General features: G+C 40.2%; 1 protein-coding gene and 1 long non-coding RNA gene across 2 annotated transcripts in view; one reads left to right on the top strand and one right to left on the bottom strand.

Annotated features, from left to right (window-relative positions):
* LOC132592434 (uncharacterized) overlaps positions 1 to 17,807 on the top strand; it is an 83,424-nt gene that overhangs the window by 56,296 nt on the left and 9,321 nt on the right. The gene's annotated exons all lie outside the window — the stretch shown is intronic.
* The window catches only part of NEGR1 (neuronal growth regulator 1), a 452,107-nt gene continuing 434,592 nt past the window's right edge, over positions 293 to 17,807 (bottom strand). Inside the window, exon 7 of the mRNA XM_035123509.2 lies at positions 293 to 15,779. Coding sequence (XP_034979400.1) covers positions 15,655 to 15,779 — 125 coding nt within the window. The 3' untranslated portion in view covers positions 293 to 15,654. The remainder of the gene's footprint in view (positions 15,780 to 17,807) is intronic.

Raw genomic sequence — 17,807 nt, 5'->3', positions numbered from 1 at the left:
CCCCCGCCGCCCGCTCTTACGGCGCGCAGCGCGGCAGCGCTCTTCCGGGTCAGGAAAAAAGCGCCGAAAATCCTTTGTGCGCATGCGTATGGGCCTCTCCCGACCCGGAAGAGGTCATTTCTGGTGCACTTCCGGGTCGGGGGAGGCCCATACGCACGCGCACAACGGATTTTCGGCGCTTTTCCCACCCTGGAAGCACGCCGCCGCGCCAGTAAGCGCCCGTGCGCATGCGCACGGGTGCGCACTCCCCCGCCCGCTGGCCCGCACATGCGCGCGCTCCCCCGTCCTCCGGCCCGCCGCATGATTGGCGCTGTGGGAACCGGCCCAAACGCCAGTAAGTCTGGGGACCCCTGGCTTAGATGGTATGAATCATGTGTTGGTTGTTTTGTATTCCCAACAATACTAGTCCTTGATCAGATAGCGAGATGTTGCCTCCTTATGCTCTGAGAAATAATAGCAGTTCAAGGACTAGGAGAAGGAGTGGTTCATATAATCTGGCAATCCTGCATGCGGCTACTTCGGTGAAAGCATTTATGGGTTTCAGGAACAAGGAAGGAAGGAAGGAAGGAAGGAAGGAGGAAAAAAGAAGCGGTTCCATGTTGTGGATTTTAGAAGGGGTTTCCTCCCACTAATACATGTAGTGCTGTTTGAAATGAGTCATCAGTTGCTGAATAGAAAACACATACACTTGGCTCATTGCAGGTCATATTGAGAAAATAATCTAAATGTGTACTATTGGAGCAACAGATGCACAAGAGGCAAAGCTGCAAGACTGCAAAGAGCAGGAGGCACCCATTCACAGGCTCAGGGCCAAACCTGACTAGAAATCAATTGCAAGTGTGGGAGCTCTGATCTGGACTGGGACCCTGGCAACGGTGGCAGTGGGGAGGGGTAGAGAGGGGTTAACCTTTTGTCCCCTGCAGTCCTGATCTAGAATTGGGGGGGGGGCTGTGCCTGCAATTTTGAGTTGTACATTTTGAGTTCCTATTGCAGTCAAATGGAAGTTTTCTCCTCGATGGAAATTGCACTTGTGGGGTCCTCTGTACAGACAGGGACTGTTGTAGGAGAGTGGAGTCAAAGGGTTAAAACTACCTGCCTCCCACACCAGAGTCTTGATCAGGTTAGGGCCCTTGCAACTGGATGATGATGATGATGATTAAGCCAGTCACATTGCCATTTGTGTGAGTGGTACATTAATCCAGTTAATAATCTGTATCTTGAAAAAAGAGTACTCAATCACGCTGGATTTTCTGACTGTAATAAACACCAGCATTTATTCCTCAACAGCTAAAGTACAAAAAAGATGTCTTTTGGAAACTGATAATAACCAGGTATATATTTTAACATACTTTCATTGCATTGCCTCTGGGTAAAGTTCTGTTCACTGTTCCCATTAACCTTTCTAGAGTATTTAACTTGGTTTTCAGTTATAACGTCAACACCCTTTGCTTAAACTGATTTCATGGCATAAGAAGCGTTATTTTGTTCACAAGAGAGTGCAGTACATTGAAAGCAGAAGTGTTCATCAGTGTTGCCCTCTTGATGGTGTTAGTCCAATTTCATTTTAAAAGGCACCTGTGCTGCCTGGGTTGATGTGAAACAGACATTTGCCGCGAAAACTGTGTCAAGTCTAGAATGAAAATGATAATCTAGTGCTGACGGGCAATCTATATCCTCCTGTATGTGGAGGTTTCTTTGGGAATCAGAGTTGCCTTTAGGCTGTTGTTAGAATTTTGAGAATGTCCATTTTGTGCTTTTTTAAAGGAGACTTGCTATTATTCATTGTTGCAGGTACAAATTTGAATTTTGTGGCAAATGGGCCAAAGAACAAGATCATCAAAAAGCTTCAAGAATGTTTCCAAAATGAAGCACTCTCAGTGGTGTGTTGATGTGTGGGTCAGTTGGTTAGTGGGAAAGCACACACCAAGTGCATGTGAGAGGTTCATGGTTCAATCCCTATAGACCAGTGGTCTATAGGGATTGAGCTACAAACCTTTTTAGAAACCGAGTGCCTAAACTGCAACCCAAAACCCACTTAATTCTCACAAAGTGCCAACACAAAGTACCCTGAATTGTTGAGTTTTTTTGGGGGGAGGGGGTTGCACACTTTTGTTGAACTTTCATTGGGGGGGGAATGCCAAGAGTTGTGGAGCTTTTTGGGGGGGGGGTTGCCATGAGTTGTTTAGCATTGGGGGGATGTCCAGATTTGTTGAGCTTTTTTGGGGAGAATGCTGAGAGGCAGCCACCAAACTAAACCAGAGGAAGCCGATCGACAACGGGCAATAATCTCCTGCCCAATCACTGCAGACAATCTCTGGCTCGCACAAGCAAAAAATAACTCGTTTCCGGTTCACAGTGGCATGGGGAGCCGAGGAACTCTAGTGAGAGTTTCCTGGGATGGCTGCCCGCTTTGCCAACCCCTAGCAATGGCGCGGATTTACTGATGGTGCACATGCCCACAGAGAGGGCTCTGAGTGCCCATTGTGGCACACGTGCCATAGGTTCGCCACCACTGCTATAGACTGTGTCCAAGAAGGGCAAATACTTCTGCCTGAAATCTTGGTGAGCCAGTCAATCAGTGTAGATAATCCTGGGCAGGATCAAACCATGTCCTGAGTTTGTATATAAAGCAACTCCCCATGATCTACATGTACTGGCATGAATTAATGCAGCTGCTTTCCTGGTTTACTTCTGTGTACGTACACACACACACACACACACACACACACCTGAACATCTGCAACAAGACCATATTACCCCTTTCCCTAGCATAAGGTATGTTGGTTGGTTGCTTTCAAATAGATCTGAGATGAAGGTGGGGAATGGAGAAATGTCTGCTGATGTGACAAAGGCACTGATGCCACCCTAAAGATTAACATGTCTGAAGATGCAGTTGCATGTTAGACAAGGATCAAGGCACTGAAGTTAAAAACTCGGGAGTCAATTATCTACATATTTACCTGGAAGAGAGGTCCCACTGAATGTGGAATGGGGCTTACTTCCGAGTAGGGATGGGGAGAAATTCAATTCAGTTCACATATAACAGCAAAATGTATCACATCCATACTTTTTGAAACAGTATGAGAACCAAAACACAGCCTTCCTTTAAAATTCACACTTCTCCATGGTTTGTGACGTAGTTCCCCCAAACAATGTTGACAAAGAAAATATTAATGGAAATAACATACACAAATGCACTGTTTTAAAACAATTGCTTGTAAAAGTGTGTTCATTAGTCAAAACTGTGTTCAAAAATGTGTTTATGCAGAGAAATTCAAAGCAAAATGCTGATCAATTCTAATGACTCCCCACACACACCTCAGTTGTAAATTGCTGCAGAAATGCCGAGAACTGAATTTGGGGAAAGGAGGAATTGAGAGAAGAGAAACTGAAGATTCTTCCATTCCTACTTCTGAGTAGGGATTCATAGGGTTATTCAAGTTTCTTTTATCCAAAATGACCCAGGGGGTGATATCTGTAACATGCAGCTATACAGTGGTACCTCTACTTACAAATAACTCTACTTACGAATGTTTCTACTTACGAATGGAGCTCTGTCCGCGATCTTGGATGCGGTTTAGATAGGATTTTTTTCTACTTAACGAATTTTTAGATGGGGTTGCTTCGACTTACAAATTTTTTCGACTTACAAATGTGTGTTCGGAACGCATTAAATCTGTAAGTAGAGGTACCACTGTACATATGAATGCCATGATGGGACTCTACACCACCAGCCCAGTTAATCAGGTAAGAAATATAAACACAGCAAACATAAAAGGATTTCTACTGTAAAACGTATAAAAGCTCTAGGCCTGTCTCCCTGAAAAGCATGTAGCAGATCACCTCTAATAAAATCAACTTCCTTTTCAAGCATATACCCTACATCCACGTAATATAAATATATACTCAGATAAAAGATAGTATTTTAGTCCCACAACTCTTCCTTGGAGCAAAGTCAATGTTCACACATTCAGCTTGAGGGGGACAGTTTTGTAGAGTCACAAACAACACAGGCCCTTCAAACTCTTCTGAGTGAAAATCAAATCTTATCATCCTTTTATTGAAGTGTCTGTTTGCTTTTTCCTTTCTTTTCCTGAAATGTGTGTCGTAGCAAAGGTAACTTGAAAAGGTAGCAAGATGCACATACACTTGCTATTCTAGTGCTGTAAACATCTAGCTGTTTTTTAAAAGTTTTTTTTTAAAAAAACTTAGGAGCAAATAATAGTTGCAGGGATAGTAAGGAAATGGTGGCTGTGGCATGGGGATGAATTGAAGCGACAACACTTCAATGTTCTGGCTTAAACTAAGAACGCAGTAAAGTGTGTGCTTAACTTCGAAGTTTGTTGCATTGAGGTCAATGGTCTGTTTGAACGGTCTCCTGGTGATTGCTTTAAGGGGATTGCTTTAAGAGGAAAAAAAATAAGAATATGATGCTCCCAATTAAAAATGCCTACTCTTCAAATAATATATAAAAGCATTGTCCTTCGTCAAAGTGTGTGCACACACAGTTCCAGTCATGTAATCAATAGCACCAATAATTGTTTCCAGAGGAGAGATGAATTGTGGGGACTGAATCCACCCTTCCTACTCTGTGCTCCTAAAATATATAGGGACCATGGTTGCCAATTGCCTAAACTGAGGCTACATGGACATGATCCAGGAACCACATGCACCAATGTAAGGCTGAGATGTGCTACTGAGCTCATGTTCTGCTTAGGGCTTCCTATGAGCATCTGGGTGGTCATTGTGGGAACAGAATGCTGCACTAGACTGGCCTTGGCCTAATCCTTCAGGGTTCTTCTTAAATTAGGAGATCTTATACTATTCCGCATCCAGCTAAGGATATACACATGGAAACCTGCATCCACATATATTTTCTCGCTCGCTGATAGATCATGGCTGCAGAAGGTCTCAGGTTTGATCTTTTGTATCTCTAGGTAGGGTTCAAAAAGATTCCTTCTGGAAACACTGGAGTGCTGCAGCTAGTCAATATAGACAAGTAATGAGTTAGAGGGAACAATGAGCTCGCTATTAAGGCACCTTCTCATGAGTATTCCTCTAGTGCAGTTACGTTTGTTGGAAAAAAAACCCCTGCACCACAGTTTCCTGTGGTTCAGACATGTGTCTGCTTGATTAACTCTGTCAAAAGATGCTGCTTATGCAAATATCGCTGAAGAAATCTTCAGATGACTCTGTCAGCTATGTTTAGTGGTGGCGGTTTGTGTGTGTGTGTGTGTGTGTGTGTGTGTGTGTGTGTATGTATGTGTGTGTGTTTAAATTCTAAACTCTACATGGTTGACTTGCAAGCTTATTTTCCAGATCACCGAGAGGAATGAGAGACTTTTTTTGACAGACACTGGCTAAAGCAGCTTAAAATCAGAGGCACTGGGTTTCTAAAGGAATATCTCTCCGAGAGCTATTGACCACATTTTCCGCAGGTCATTGCTCAAGTGGTTGTTAGGCAGTGTGTTGGGACACAAAGTGTGCATAATGCTGCTTGCATTTTCTGTTGTGTATGAGGACCAAAAACGCCAAATGAACAGATATGTCTTAGATATTATATGGTTTTTGTTGTTGTTAATGCTATAATAACATTTTGGCACCCTTATGTAGTCATTATGGCAGTTGGACTACTTTATATTCTTCCAATTTAGCACATACCCCTACTATGCAAGCTAAAATATCTCGGTGTTGCTGTTCTTTGATCACAGGTGCAAATATCACAGGGAGCTTCTGATTGGCTATGGCTCTCTGCAGTATATGCCCATGGGGGCAAATGTAAAAAGGGAAGCAGCCTTTATAGTGAGGAATCCATAGGAGGGTGCCTTAAACCAGACCGCTCTTCATTTACCTAGCCCAGTAAGGTCTACTTTGACAGGCAACAGCTCCCCAAGGTCTCAGGTGGAAAGCTTTTACACCACCTTACATGATTGTTTGACCTGGAGATGCCAGGGACTGAACCAGGTATCTTTGCTATCTGGATCATGTGATCTACCACTGAGGCATTGCCCTACCCATAATTCTGGTTTGAATAGGTTTTGTTGACGTGCAGCACATCACACTGCACATCACACTTTAGATGTGGGGAAGTTTAAAATACAGTTTGTTTTTTTTCAGCAGTGTGCATGTTACAATTAAAATGTCTAATATGTCCAGAAAAGCATTTCTGAATCATGGCCTGTGTCTAGAATGTTACACCACTTTGGCACAGATACAGTGGACTCATGCTACTGTGATTAGGGTAACTGTACCTTTCCCAAATTTTAGCCAATGATCAGGAGTCACACAAAAATGAACCATATGTAACATTAGCAGCATCACATGTTAATTCTAATTTGCTGTGAGGAAGCAAAGGTTCTTACAGATTCCCCCTGCTCCTAAAGCTAACTCTTTTTGTGTGTGAAAAAGTACATGTCAGAAGGTCAAAATTAACGAAGAAAAATGCAAAATCGGAGTTCCACTGGAGGAACAACCCAATGGTTTTTAGCAATTTCTGATTAAATTAGGAAGGGGAAAACACCCAGTCCTACTTACATTTTACAGCCTAATGAAGCATGTTACCTCCTGTGGTTCTTCCCAACTTGAAATTGGAACTGTCTCATTAGCATGAAGTGTAAGAAGAACAGGCCAGTCAGTGAAGTCAGCTTTTCATGGTGGGTTCCTGAAATGTCTTCCCCTCACACCTTTGGTTTTAAGCAGATGATGGTTCACTACAGTAAGTAACATCTGAAGAAAGCGACAAATGTTAAGTACATCTAGAAGACTTGGAAATTCCAGGCTAAATTAAGCTTTGGTTAAAAACATAATAATAATAATAATAATAATAATAATATAATAATAATAATAAGTGTGTGTGTGTGTACATGCATGCAAAAATTGTCCAATTTTCCCTCAAGATGGGAAACAAATAGAGGAAATCAAAGTATGTGGTATTACAGATCTCTAGGGCTTCTTCTAAGGCTTTTTTCAAAAGGTCAGAGGGAGCTCTGTTATAAATGCAGTAGCTTGGAGAGCGAAATATGTTATTATTGTGCATGGTTAGAATAAAGATTATTCTGGTTCTTGTTAAATATCTTTTGGCATGTATTATACAAAGTCGTCCTCTTGCACAGTCAAAGTTAAGCCCTTTTAACAAGCCCATTGTTTTCAATAAGTGAGATTTAAGTTTGTGCTTAATTCTACCATTGAAATAAATGAACTTTAAAAAGTACTGGTACTTAGCTTTTAGTGAAATTGTGCCTATAGTTATTATGGGAAGAAATTAGCGAACATTCATATACAGAGCCAGTTTCTAGTGTGTCAGACCCAGTGCTACTTTCTGTGGCTGAAGGAAATGTAGAGGGATTTCCAAAGGTATACCATTTGTTGATTGGGAAAAATCATTGCAGAACAGCAGACAAAGAGGGGTATGATTGCAGCGTTGTACTGCTATTTCTGTTCATCAAATTAGTATATTGGCAGACAAGGAGAGTCTTTATCAGGTCGATCTTATACTCTGATCTGCCACCTTGTGCTACAGTGAGGTGTGAAGCAGGTATAATAAAGCAGAGAAAGTCATCCCAAAAACCATAGGTTAAAAGAATGTAGCTTCCGTTAATGCCCCTGCTACGGATGACAAATCTGACATTTGCAATGTATTTTAAAACCTCATTTATTGCAAGCTGTGTTCACTTGGAGTTATTCTCCGGCTTTCGAAAGCCAAGGGCTGATAGATATTTTTGCAGAGAGGAAGAAACCTGGGCTGGATCTAGACACATCAAAAAAGCGTTTCAGTTTAAAGCGTTGTAAATTTAAACAGGGAAAACGGGTAGAGAAAAAACGGGCTCCACATCGCCCTCTGGTGGCACAATGTTATAACACATACAAATCTGCCTTTTCCTTACCAGTCTAGCTGAGACCCCAGATACAGTAGTTACACGGGAAGTTAAGACCGAAGGGTTAGGGGAAATGAAATGAAATGATTCAGTGCTTAGCGCCAAAAAAATGAATGGCTGGAAGGAAAACCCCACACACCCAAACAGAAATTAGTTTTCAGAAGAACAGTTCTTGTTCAGAATCTCCTCAATACAGTATATATTTTTTTCCTGCTCTGCTTGTTAACATTGTCTCAACTGGACTATTTTTAGGTCTGTCCAGGAGGCGGCATAAATTTCCCGCTTTCCTTCAAATATTTAAGAGAGGAGGAGGAAAGGGATTAAATTGTCAACAGGAACAAACCCAGTTAAAGTGCACTTAATGCTTTTATTCATGTGTAATAATGAATAAGACTTAAAAGCAATCAAACTGAAAATGAAGTACGGTATTTTTCCCTCAGTGTAAACAAAATTGTATATGGACAAGCACAGGAGAGGGCTGTATTTCAGTGATAGACCTTGCGTTTTACATGCAGAACATTCCAGGTTCAATCCTTGGCATCTCTAGGTAGGGCTGGAAACAGCCTGTAACTGAAATCTTGGAGAGATACTGCTGGTCAGTGAGGCAGGGAAGAAAGTAAAACAAAATCCAGGTTTGTTTTTTTAAAAAATTGTATTATGCCTCATGATCTCAATGAGGCATGCAAGGCAGTTCAAGTATTTATAGCTTTCCAAAATGTGCTGCATTTTACGCCCTTTACACCCAGAACTGGTATTTGTGCTGGCAAGATGAAGTAATCAAAATATTAAATTCGTGGCTATTGTGTTTTCTTAGCCTAACAGTTCTGGGAGGTCTTCCGTATAGCTGCAAGGCAGCACATCCTTGTATTCTCCCTTACTGCCCTGTCTGTTAACAGTTTCAGAATGCAAAGATAAACCCTGTAGCTTTCCCCTTCTGGGGAGAAAAAAAATCTTTGAATGATTGATCCTAATGCTGTATCACAAATGGCTTCTGCAGTGTCTCCCTGTTTCAAAGTCTGTTGTCATGCTGGATAAGGGGGAGCATTCCTTTGAGAAACACACATCAACATCACCCTTTAATGTATATCAGGGTCGGCAACCTGCGGCCCATGGGCCACAAGCGGCCCACGGTGGTCATTTTAAAAGCCCACGAGCTGCCCCTGAACTGAGCCATCCACTCGGGGAGTTCCCCAATGCTGCGCTAAACCAGCGCGGAACGGGGACTCACTTCCATGGTGCCGGAAATTGCGTCTGCGTAAACGCAGACATAGGAAATCACGTCTGTGCAGATGTGATCCGGTCCACAGAGCGATCTCTGCAGGAGTGAACTGGCCCAGCCGAGGTAAACCTTGCCCACCACTGATGTATATCATGAGCAGAGTGGATTTTCTGATCCTGGCCAAAGTGAAATGGCATCAAATGTCAGTTACAGCACTTTGCCTTAACATAAAAAATGGGGGGTTGTGGAAGGGAAAGACCCTTCCTAGGAGGACTTACTTCCTGGGAGATCTTCACAAAGACCTGGGTTAGGGTGACATTTAGTCAGTGAAAAGAGTGGCTTTCCTTAGGAGAGGAAAACGAGAAAGAAAGAAGACTGAAATGTTTGCAGATGCAAACATTCTCCAGAAAGCAAAATATCTTTCACAGAACCTGGAAGGAACTAGTTGGTTGACCTTAATGAGTGAAATGGAGTAGTTTTTATATTTTAGGCTGTAATCTTAACACATACTTACCTGGGAGTATGGATGGAGGAGGAATTAGATTCAATTCACATTTAAATTTAGAATATTTGCGCTTTCCAAAAACTATGAGAACCAAAACACAGGCAATATTCAAAACTTGTTCTTTTACAAGTTTTGGGATCCAGTTCTCTAAACAGAATTAACAAAAAACAAACAAACAAACACCTGCATCTATTAGGAGGAAATGTGTATACAAAATAATACATTTCTGAAATAACATACAAAAATCTAATACACTGTATTATGATAGGTTGTTTGTAAAAATGTGTACATTAGTCAAAACTGCAGACAGAAATGTGCTTATTGTGAAAAATTTTCATGAGGATTTGAAAAAACAAACAAATTGCTGCAGAAATGTGGAGAACTGGATTTAAGATGGGAAAAATGAGAATCTAAGAGAACTGAAATGGACAGACCCTTCCATCCCTACATGGAAGTAAGTCCGATTGAACTCAACAGGGCTTCCATCTGAGTAGACACAGATAGGCTTGTGCTGTTAGTTACCTTAGTAACTTTCAGCTAGTGTGTTCTGTGATTAGGCTACAGAATGCAAGTCAGCTAGCATGACAATGAATCTGTCACACTCACAGTCAAGAGGTGTACTAAGCAGGCAAAACCTTGCATGTAAGATGCCTGAGATAAAATCTAGTTTCCTGCTTTGCTTTTCTAAACCATCACAATGATCTAGAAAGCACATGCTACTTTTCAAAAACTATTTACCACGTTCTACAGATGTTTCAGTAATATGGCACACACAATTTCACAAGCATGCATCTGCCTTGAACAGCTATTACCCTTTACTACCTCCCTCAAACTTCCATTTCTTTCGCTAATCCTTTGACTGGCTCATTGATCCAGCTACAGTTTCCTCAGCCATATTGCAAAGAGGGACTCATTTGCTTTGAAGCAGAGGCACTCTCTATTGGGCAGGCCAGAAGAAGACTGTGATCCTTGGAAAAGCTAGAAGGACCAAAGATGGAAATCTCGCTTAGGAAGAAGAGAGCAAACTGCATTTAATTTGTGCACAGAGTAAATCATCAATGAACTCTTTATAAATAAAATGGAAATAGATTTTCATTAGTTCTATACTCACAGTACTTTAATTATAACTACAGGATATATCCCACTATGGCGTGCACCAGGTTGGAACAACAAGCCAAACACAGCCCATCATCACCTATGTATCATGGTCTACCAGGTAGCCCCATTTTCATAGTTCTCAACAGGTAAACTTGTTGGAAGCTCCTGGTAAGTTGCCATAATACATGGTTGGTGGGCTACATTCACCTTGATGAGTCACATTTTGTGCAGGCCGGGTCTATACCATATGATTATCTACTAGCAAGAATCAACAGTGTGAAAGTTTCATGAAGGTTACCATAACCCCCAGGTTATGGTAACCTGTCACTGGTGGCAAAATGCCAACAGATTTAAAAGGATCTAGATTGCAACATTAATAGTTCCCTTAGAAAATATTACTGTGCCCACCTACAATCTCTGGTTAGAGTTTCACCATGGCTTTGAATTTCTGACACAGTCTAATTGGTGAAAGTGTTGAATGACCTTTTTGGGATAAAATGACTTTTCAAAAACAAAACTCTTTCACGGCAAGTTATGGAATATGGACTATTTTCCTCAGACTGGAAGAGGGTGATCCAGTCCCTAAAAGTAAGTGCATACTGAGGCGTTAAGGCATATTATTTATCCATTTAAATACATATTTTGGTATACACATTCTTAAGTGCACACAGTTGTGTGGGGTAGATGGGTATTTTGGTCAGCATAATGTTGAGCATTGATTCTGAAAAGGTGCAAAAAATAAAATAAAAAAATCACCCCAGGTTTAGTTGTGGTTATTAACACTTCTGGATCTGAAACAGAATGTAATTTTAAACAAGAGTGAAGAAAAGAAAATCCTATCTACTTCAACTGAATTTTGAATAGTTATCTTCCCAGCTAATCTCTTTTAAACCACCCATCAAGTTATGTATATTGAGACAACCCTTACTTCAGTTAGCATCACTACCTGCACCACAGTAATTGCACCTTATTTCGCAATTATTTTGCACCTTATATTTTGCACCTGGCAACAGCACAATCGTGGTTAAGCGTCCCGATTTGCCAAACAGATTGTCACAATCATAACTATTCAACACTTTGGACAATTTATGCATAATAAGTCCTCATTTGTATCACTTGGAGCTAATCCATTTATTTTTCATATTTTTTTCATGACTGGGAGAAATATAATTGTGGTTGATTAAAAATATGAACAGCGATGATATCAACTAGATGATCACAGATTATCATGTAAGAAATAGAAGAAAGCAAACATACCCCACAGTTTAAGGACTAATAAACTCTGTAAAATGTTATTGTAATTTGCGACAATCAACACAATCCACATCAAGTCCCAATAAATCCCAAATTGTACAATGAACATATAGAAGAAAAGATTTACCAAAGAAGTATGGAACTTTCATTAGGGAGTAATCCTATAAACACACAGGCACATGCTATTTTTTAAATAATATTATTGGGACTGTTCAGTGCAAACTGTATGCATGTGTCTGTCTTGACAGAATTAGGCCCTTGGCTGACCATGGTTTCAAAAGGAGCCTCTATGGGACTAATCTTGAAAGCACTTACTGAGCTGGTCCCAGTATCACAGTATGTACTTTTAAAGATTCAGCCCCTGCTTTGTTCTTACGATCTCCTCCCTCCTGAAGAAGCAGGGAGAGGTTTGCACAAAGTTTTCTTCTACAACTACGGTATTTTGCATTTATAAAGTAATCACACCCAGCAACTGCAAATGAAAATTCAGAGGCTGGTTTGAACACTGGGCTAATAATGCGTTCCAACTGCTCCCACACAAACGAAAAACATTACTAATCCCTTTCATTAGGTATTATCATGTTCAACAATAAAAAATAAAATGTCACCCTGTTTTGCTGCAGGAATCATCAGACTCCATGTGCTGGGGGAGGATCGTGAAGGCAGTTAACTTGACTATAGAGTTTGGATGAGCAAAAATGATATTAAAACAGCTATGGTTGTGCCTGTGGGAAACAATGGTGGATATGCTTGGTTTCTGACATACCTTTGACTTGTTTCTTATTCCCTAAGAGAGCACTGGCAGAGATAATAGCTTCTGCCACCCTTGCTCTTTCAACCTGTTGAATGGATTCTAGAACTTTAAAGCTGCAATACAAGAGGGAATACAGAGGGTGGCTTCAGTCAGTCCAACTTGGAGGAACAGGGTGTGCACCCAACTCGCACTTCTTGTTCTCTGCATCTTTGTAGGATACCACAGGAGACAGCTGAACAAGCTCTCATTGCTTTGTTACAAAGATGCTGAAAAACAGCCCTTGCAATTTACCAATGCTTCCTGCCATCCTAACAAATTTGAATGTCTAGTCACCCCAAATGTTGGGATATTGCACCAGTCCAGTCAAACATTTCCATTTAAAAGTGCCATAGCGCAACACCAGTAGGTCCACAGCGCATGATATGAGACGAAAGTATTTTCTCCTTCAATACAAACTGCATGATATATTATGGTTCTGTCACCTAACACTCTTAATATAGCACTTTATTACTAATTCTAAAGAGCTGTACTATTTCTAATGCGTCGACATTCTATTCATGAAGAACAGGAGCTAATAAAGGAGCTAAATAAATTCATAATGTAGGTCTTAGAAGTGGTTTATGTGTAAAATAATTGTGTCGAATCTCCAGCTAGCAACAATAATGTCAGAGCTTTGAGAACAGGCCTGGTTGAACGTTTTATGATGGCGATATTAAAAGCGAACTGTTACTATGTAGTCAATAACGTTCTCCTTCCTCCATGTTTCATAGGGTTAAAATAGGTGATGTAATTATTTAATATACCACGGTGCTTTATTCAACAGTCAGTTTACTTGAATTAAAACCACTGTGGTTAGCTGGGTCGTCGGTAAATTCCCCTTTTAAGCTTTGATGCCTACACAAACTCATTCTGAGATACAACAGTTTATGTAACATCATCAGTTAGTTATTGCACTTTGTAGTATAGATCTTAGCAACTTCAATTAAAGAGGCAAACTGTTAACTCACATCCTGAACTGATGAAAACAAATGAATCTTCTATTAAGTAGCAAGGAGCAATTTCTCACTATTTTTTCTTGTGAATTCAAACGAAAGTCTTTGCACTTATTTCACACTAGAGCAAAATTTGTACAGATTCCCTGCTTTTTCAGGTGTCATTTTTCTTATCCCTTTGTTAATTGGAAGTGCAATATGCAGTGGATACAGAGTATCAGCTATCAAATTGCTTATTTTTCTTCGGTTTTCAAAGATGAACCTTTATTAACTATGTTTATTTCACTAAAGTTTTATGTGGGGATTATTTTCAATGTCAGCTTTCATGGAATCAGGACTTGTAGGAACCAGGGCATTAGAAGTCCTTTCAGAAGAGAAAAATGCAATGGTTATGCTAACAAGAGAACAACGTTAATGGCATTTTGGCAAATAAATGTGCAGTGTGTGTGTGTGTGTGTGTGTGTGTGTGTGTGTGTGTACATTCATTCTGATTTCTAATGTTGCATGTAAGATAAACTATGAATGAGGAGGATATAGGACATTTTAAAAGTTATATCCATATGCTTTTGCAGATTGTGCAGCATGAAAGAAGTTTAACATAACATTTACAACATGTAGAGATGTGGCTGACATGTGGAATAGAGCCACAACAGGCATTTGGGGAAATTCTTCAGCCAAATGTTTGTGAAGGGAGAAAACACTGGTATATTTTTGCAAATCGGTGGTCTTTTTTAAAAAATGGCACTGATATGTTATCATCTGTCTTATGTAGCATTCAAATTATTGTTGTTATTTGTGTGCATGAACATGTGTGTTTTAGAGCATGTGTGTATGATCAAAATTCTAACCCTTCTATAGATTTTCCAGACCTAAGCACTATGTTCTATAAGCCAACCAACCGGATACTGTACAGTATAAATTCAATAGGAAGAACAATACTGATATGTAGAACTTATCACTAATTATAAAAATACAATAAAATAAAGGGATGGTCATTTTCTCTGCAGCCTTATAAAAATTCTGACTTTGAATGAACAAAGGAAATGTTACATTCACAAAAGAGTCTCTGAGAGATATCTTCTGCTTTGTACAGGTTTGGAATATGCTTTGAAAATGTACCAGCTATTACTTTTTCTGCTGTGCTCAATGTTTGGAGTAGTTCCTTTACCCCAATGGTGGTTCATTTTACAGCCAATAGCACCTTTTGTCCTTAAGAAAAGATTCGGTACCCTTGAGCTAAGCATCTACAAAAAATAAAATTGAGAAATTCCCCTCCCATTTGTTGGTGAGGAAGCGAAAAGCAGTATCTTATGAAGGCACACCCATGCTGAACTGACAGGAAAATCAAAATCAAAGCATAACTGCACAGTGCAGTCATATCACAAGGCTCATTCTTGAAATCTGAGTATCATGCTAGAAGAAAATCTAGGTATGTGATCTAATTTTGAAGAAATGAATCAAAGGCAATATTTAGCTTTTTTGTAAAAAAAAATCTGTGTAAATGAAGATAAACTCTTATTTAAAGAGGGAAATGGATGTTTGTATTGCAGCCTTAAAGATCACATTTTTTTAAACTGCAATATTTGGGTTCTTTTTATGTAAACTACAGTCTGTAAATCTGCAGACCATGACTGAATGTTTTTTTTGAAAAGTTATAGATTACAAACATGAACTCACAATTAATATCCTCTAAAAGTAATTTCAGAGCTCTCACGTCTTTTTTTTAAAAAAAAAGAAGAAAAAGGACAATGTGTACTTCTTCACAAGGTAATGCAGCTAATAAAAAAGAGAGTAGAATTAAAGTATTTACATAATGAGCAATTCTACAGAAGGCGATCATCCCCACATAAGCACTGCTGATTATATCCCACGCCGTTTTTTTAACAAACTCTACCAGATTGGATCCAGTCATCAGCACTTTCAAAGAATCCTTAAAAGCCATTCATGGTTCTTTACATTTATTGTAGAACGATGTTCTTCAGGTACATTAAGCTGGTGTAAGAGGACAGTGTCAACACAAGGAACCAGCAGGATAATAGAACTTCAGCACCCCCAGTGATCCCAAGCTGGGTTGTACTTGGAGCTGGAAAAGAAAGAAAGAAAGAAAACAGATTATTTAGAATCTTTTTGAGCTTTCCTCACTTTTTCTTCTTGCAATCAGCTATAAACTATTTTACCAATAGATTTCAAAATAACAACATTCAGCAAAGCATAGCTGAAAAGGAAATCACACTTTTACACCACTAAAATTCCTCTATAGCAAGCAGAATTTTATGATATAGATGAGGGCTGGTTCACACACTACATTTTTTAAAAAGGGAATGCACATGCTTTATTTCCCCTCTTGCCTATTATGGAATCTTGGAAAATGAAGCAGATTCCTTTAAGTCAATAGGCAGAGAGGGCTATTTCATATTGTATAGAAGGTACATGTTCAAGGATGGCTGTGAAACAGAATTTTAGAACTTCATTATTTATTAGAGCAAAAATGGCTCTTGCTACAATTTTCCTTCTCTCAGCCACTTTCCCCACAGCCTGAGCAACTATGTTCTTTCCTGGACCTAAGGTGTTGGTATATACAGTACTAAATCTCCCCCCCCCCCCCAATGTAGGACTCAGTCTACTGCATAAAGCTTTCTTTCACCCAGCTCTCTATAATGTTGAAATATGCTTCTTGTGCAGGGCTCTCACTACCATTTGGCCACCATAGCGGCTCTCTGCTGGACGATAGACTTGTGTGTGCCCTCAGTTGCGGAGGACCATGTGGTCCCATTAGTATTATTGAAGTAAGATCCCGTTGTCAGTTCAGTCAACTTCTGAATGTTGAATGGAGAGAGGGAGATGCCTTTTTGTTCTTTGCTTCAGGCAGCAAAGGGTCTTGGGGTGGTTCTGTTCTTTTGTATTTAGTTTCAGATGCATTCAGAAGCTGTGGCGGCTGTTCCTCAGTGGTTGGTGGCAGCACTGCCCTTCTGTTCATTGTTGTTTTGACACATTTTTATGTGTCCAGGAAAACCCGGACATATGGCAGCCCTGGCTGTGTATAACTTCTTGATTGTGCACGACCAAACTTTAATGTACCTCTGCGGCATCTTGCATCTTGCCTCTGTAAGTGCCTTCACCTGGTATGATCATGATTCTTGACGTGTGGCTACTCAACATAGTTGGCAGCCAACCATGGCCCATTTCCCGGTAAACAGCACTTCATGATGCTACAGGAGCTTAGAAGTGCAATCCCAGTTGTGCTTTTGTTGTTTCTCTAATTGCTTTAGGATGCAATGGGCTCACTGTGGTATAGTACACTGTGTGAAGAAGGATAGCATCCTACCCTTCACCAACTGTTCAGAAAAACAGTCCATGGCTCTCAGCCGTGTGTTCCAGTAAAACCAAGTTGTTTGATCACAGCTTGATACAGCTGTTTTGTGGAACATTGAGTTAATTGTCTCTCTCTCAGCTGGTCCACTGAAATGTGGGGGTCTCAAGATTGCAGTAAAAGTTATTTCCCACTGTATTGCTTATATTCTTTACTCACCTGTAGGAGACATGGTCTCCTGTCAAATATTTGAGGAACACCAGGTTTTGTGAAGATGAATTTGGTTGCATTGAAGTGTGCTGAATTATCTAGGAGGGTATTTGAAGGAACAACGAATTGTGTAAGAAATACCTGCAGTTATCTTGAGCTGTGATAGTTTACAGATGTTACTGGGGCAAAGCACTTTACACCTTGTCTTGTCTGGAATGACTACTTTGTCATCACTGCTTTGTAATGAAGGATCTTTTGTAGCCCAGCATGGCTACAGTCTAGGATTCATTTGCTTTCTTTTGCTTGTCCAGTCTTTCTCTTTCAGCCTCTGTTCTGAACTCTGTATCAGAACTCTGTACTTGCATAGTAAACTCTTCCTTCACAAACATCATCTGTGCCTTCTACAGATTCCTGCTAATGTCCTCGACAACGAGCATCTCTTTTTATAGCTATGCAGTCATGTTACAATAGGCAGGGAAGCATCTTGCAGATACTTTGCCAGAGACTTTGAAAATGCAGTACTTCCTAAGTAATGAACTTCTAACGGTAAAGGTAAAGGATCCCTGACAGTTAAGTCCAGTCGTGAACGAC

The sequence above is a fragment of the Zootoca vivipara genome, chromosome 7 (assembly GCF_963506605.1).
Source record: "Zootoca vivipara chromosome 7, rZooViv1.1, whole genome shotgun sequence".
In the NCBI taxonomy this organism is placed as follows: Eukaryota; Metazoa; Chordata; class Lepidosauria; order Squamata; family Lacertidae; genus Zootoca; species Zootoca vivipara.
Note: the sequence above shows the minus strand (reverse complement) of the source record. Positions and strands in the feature narration are given on the sequence as shown.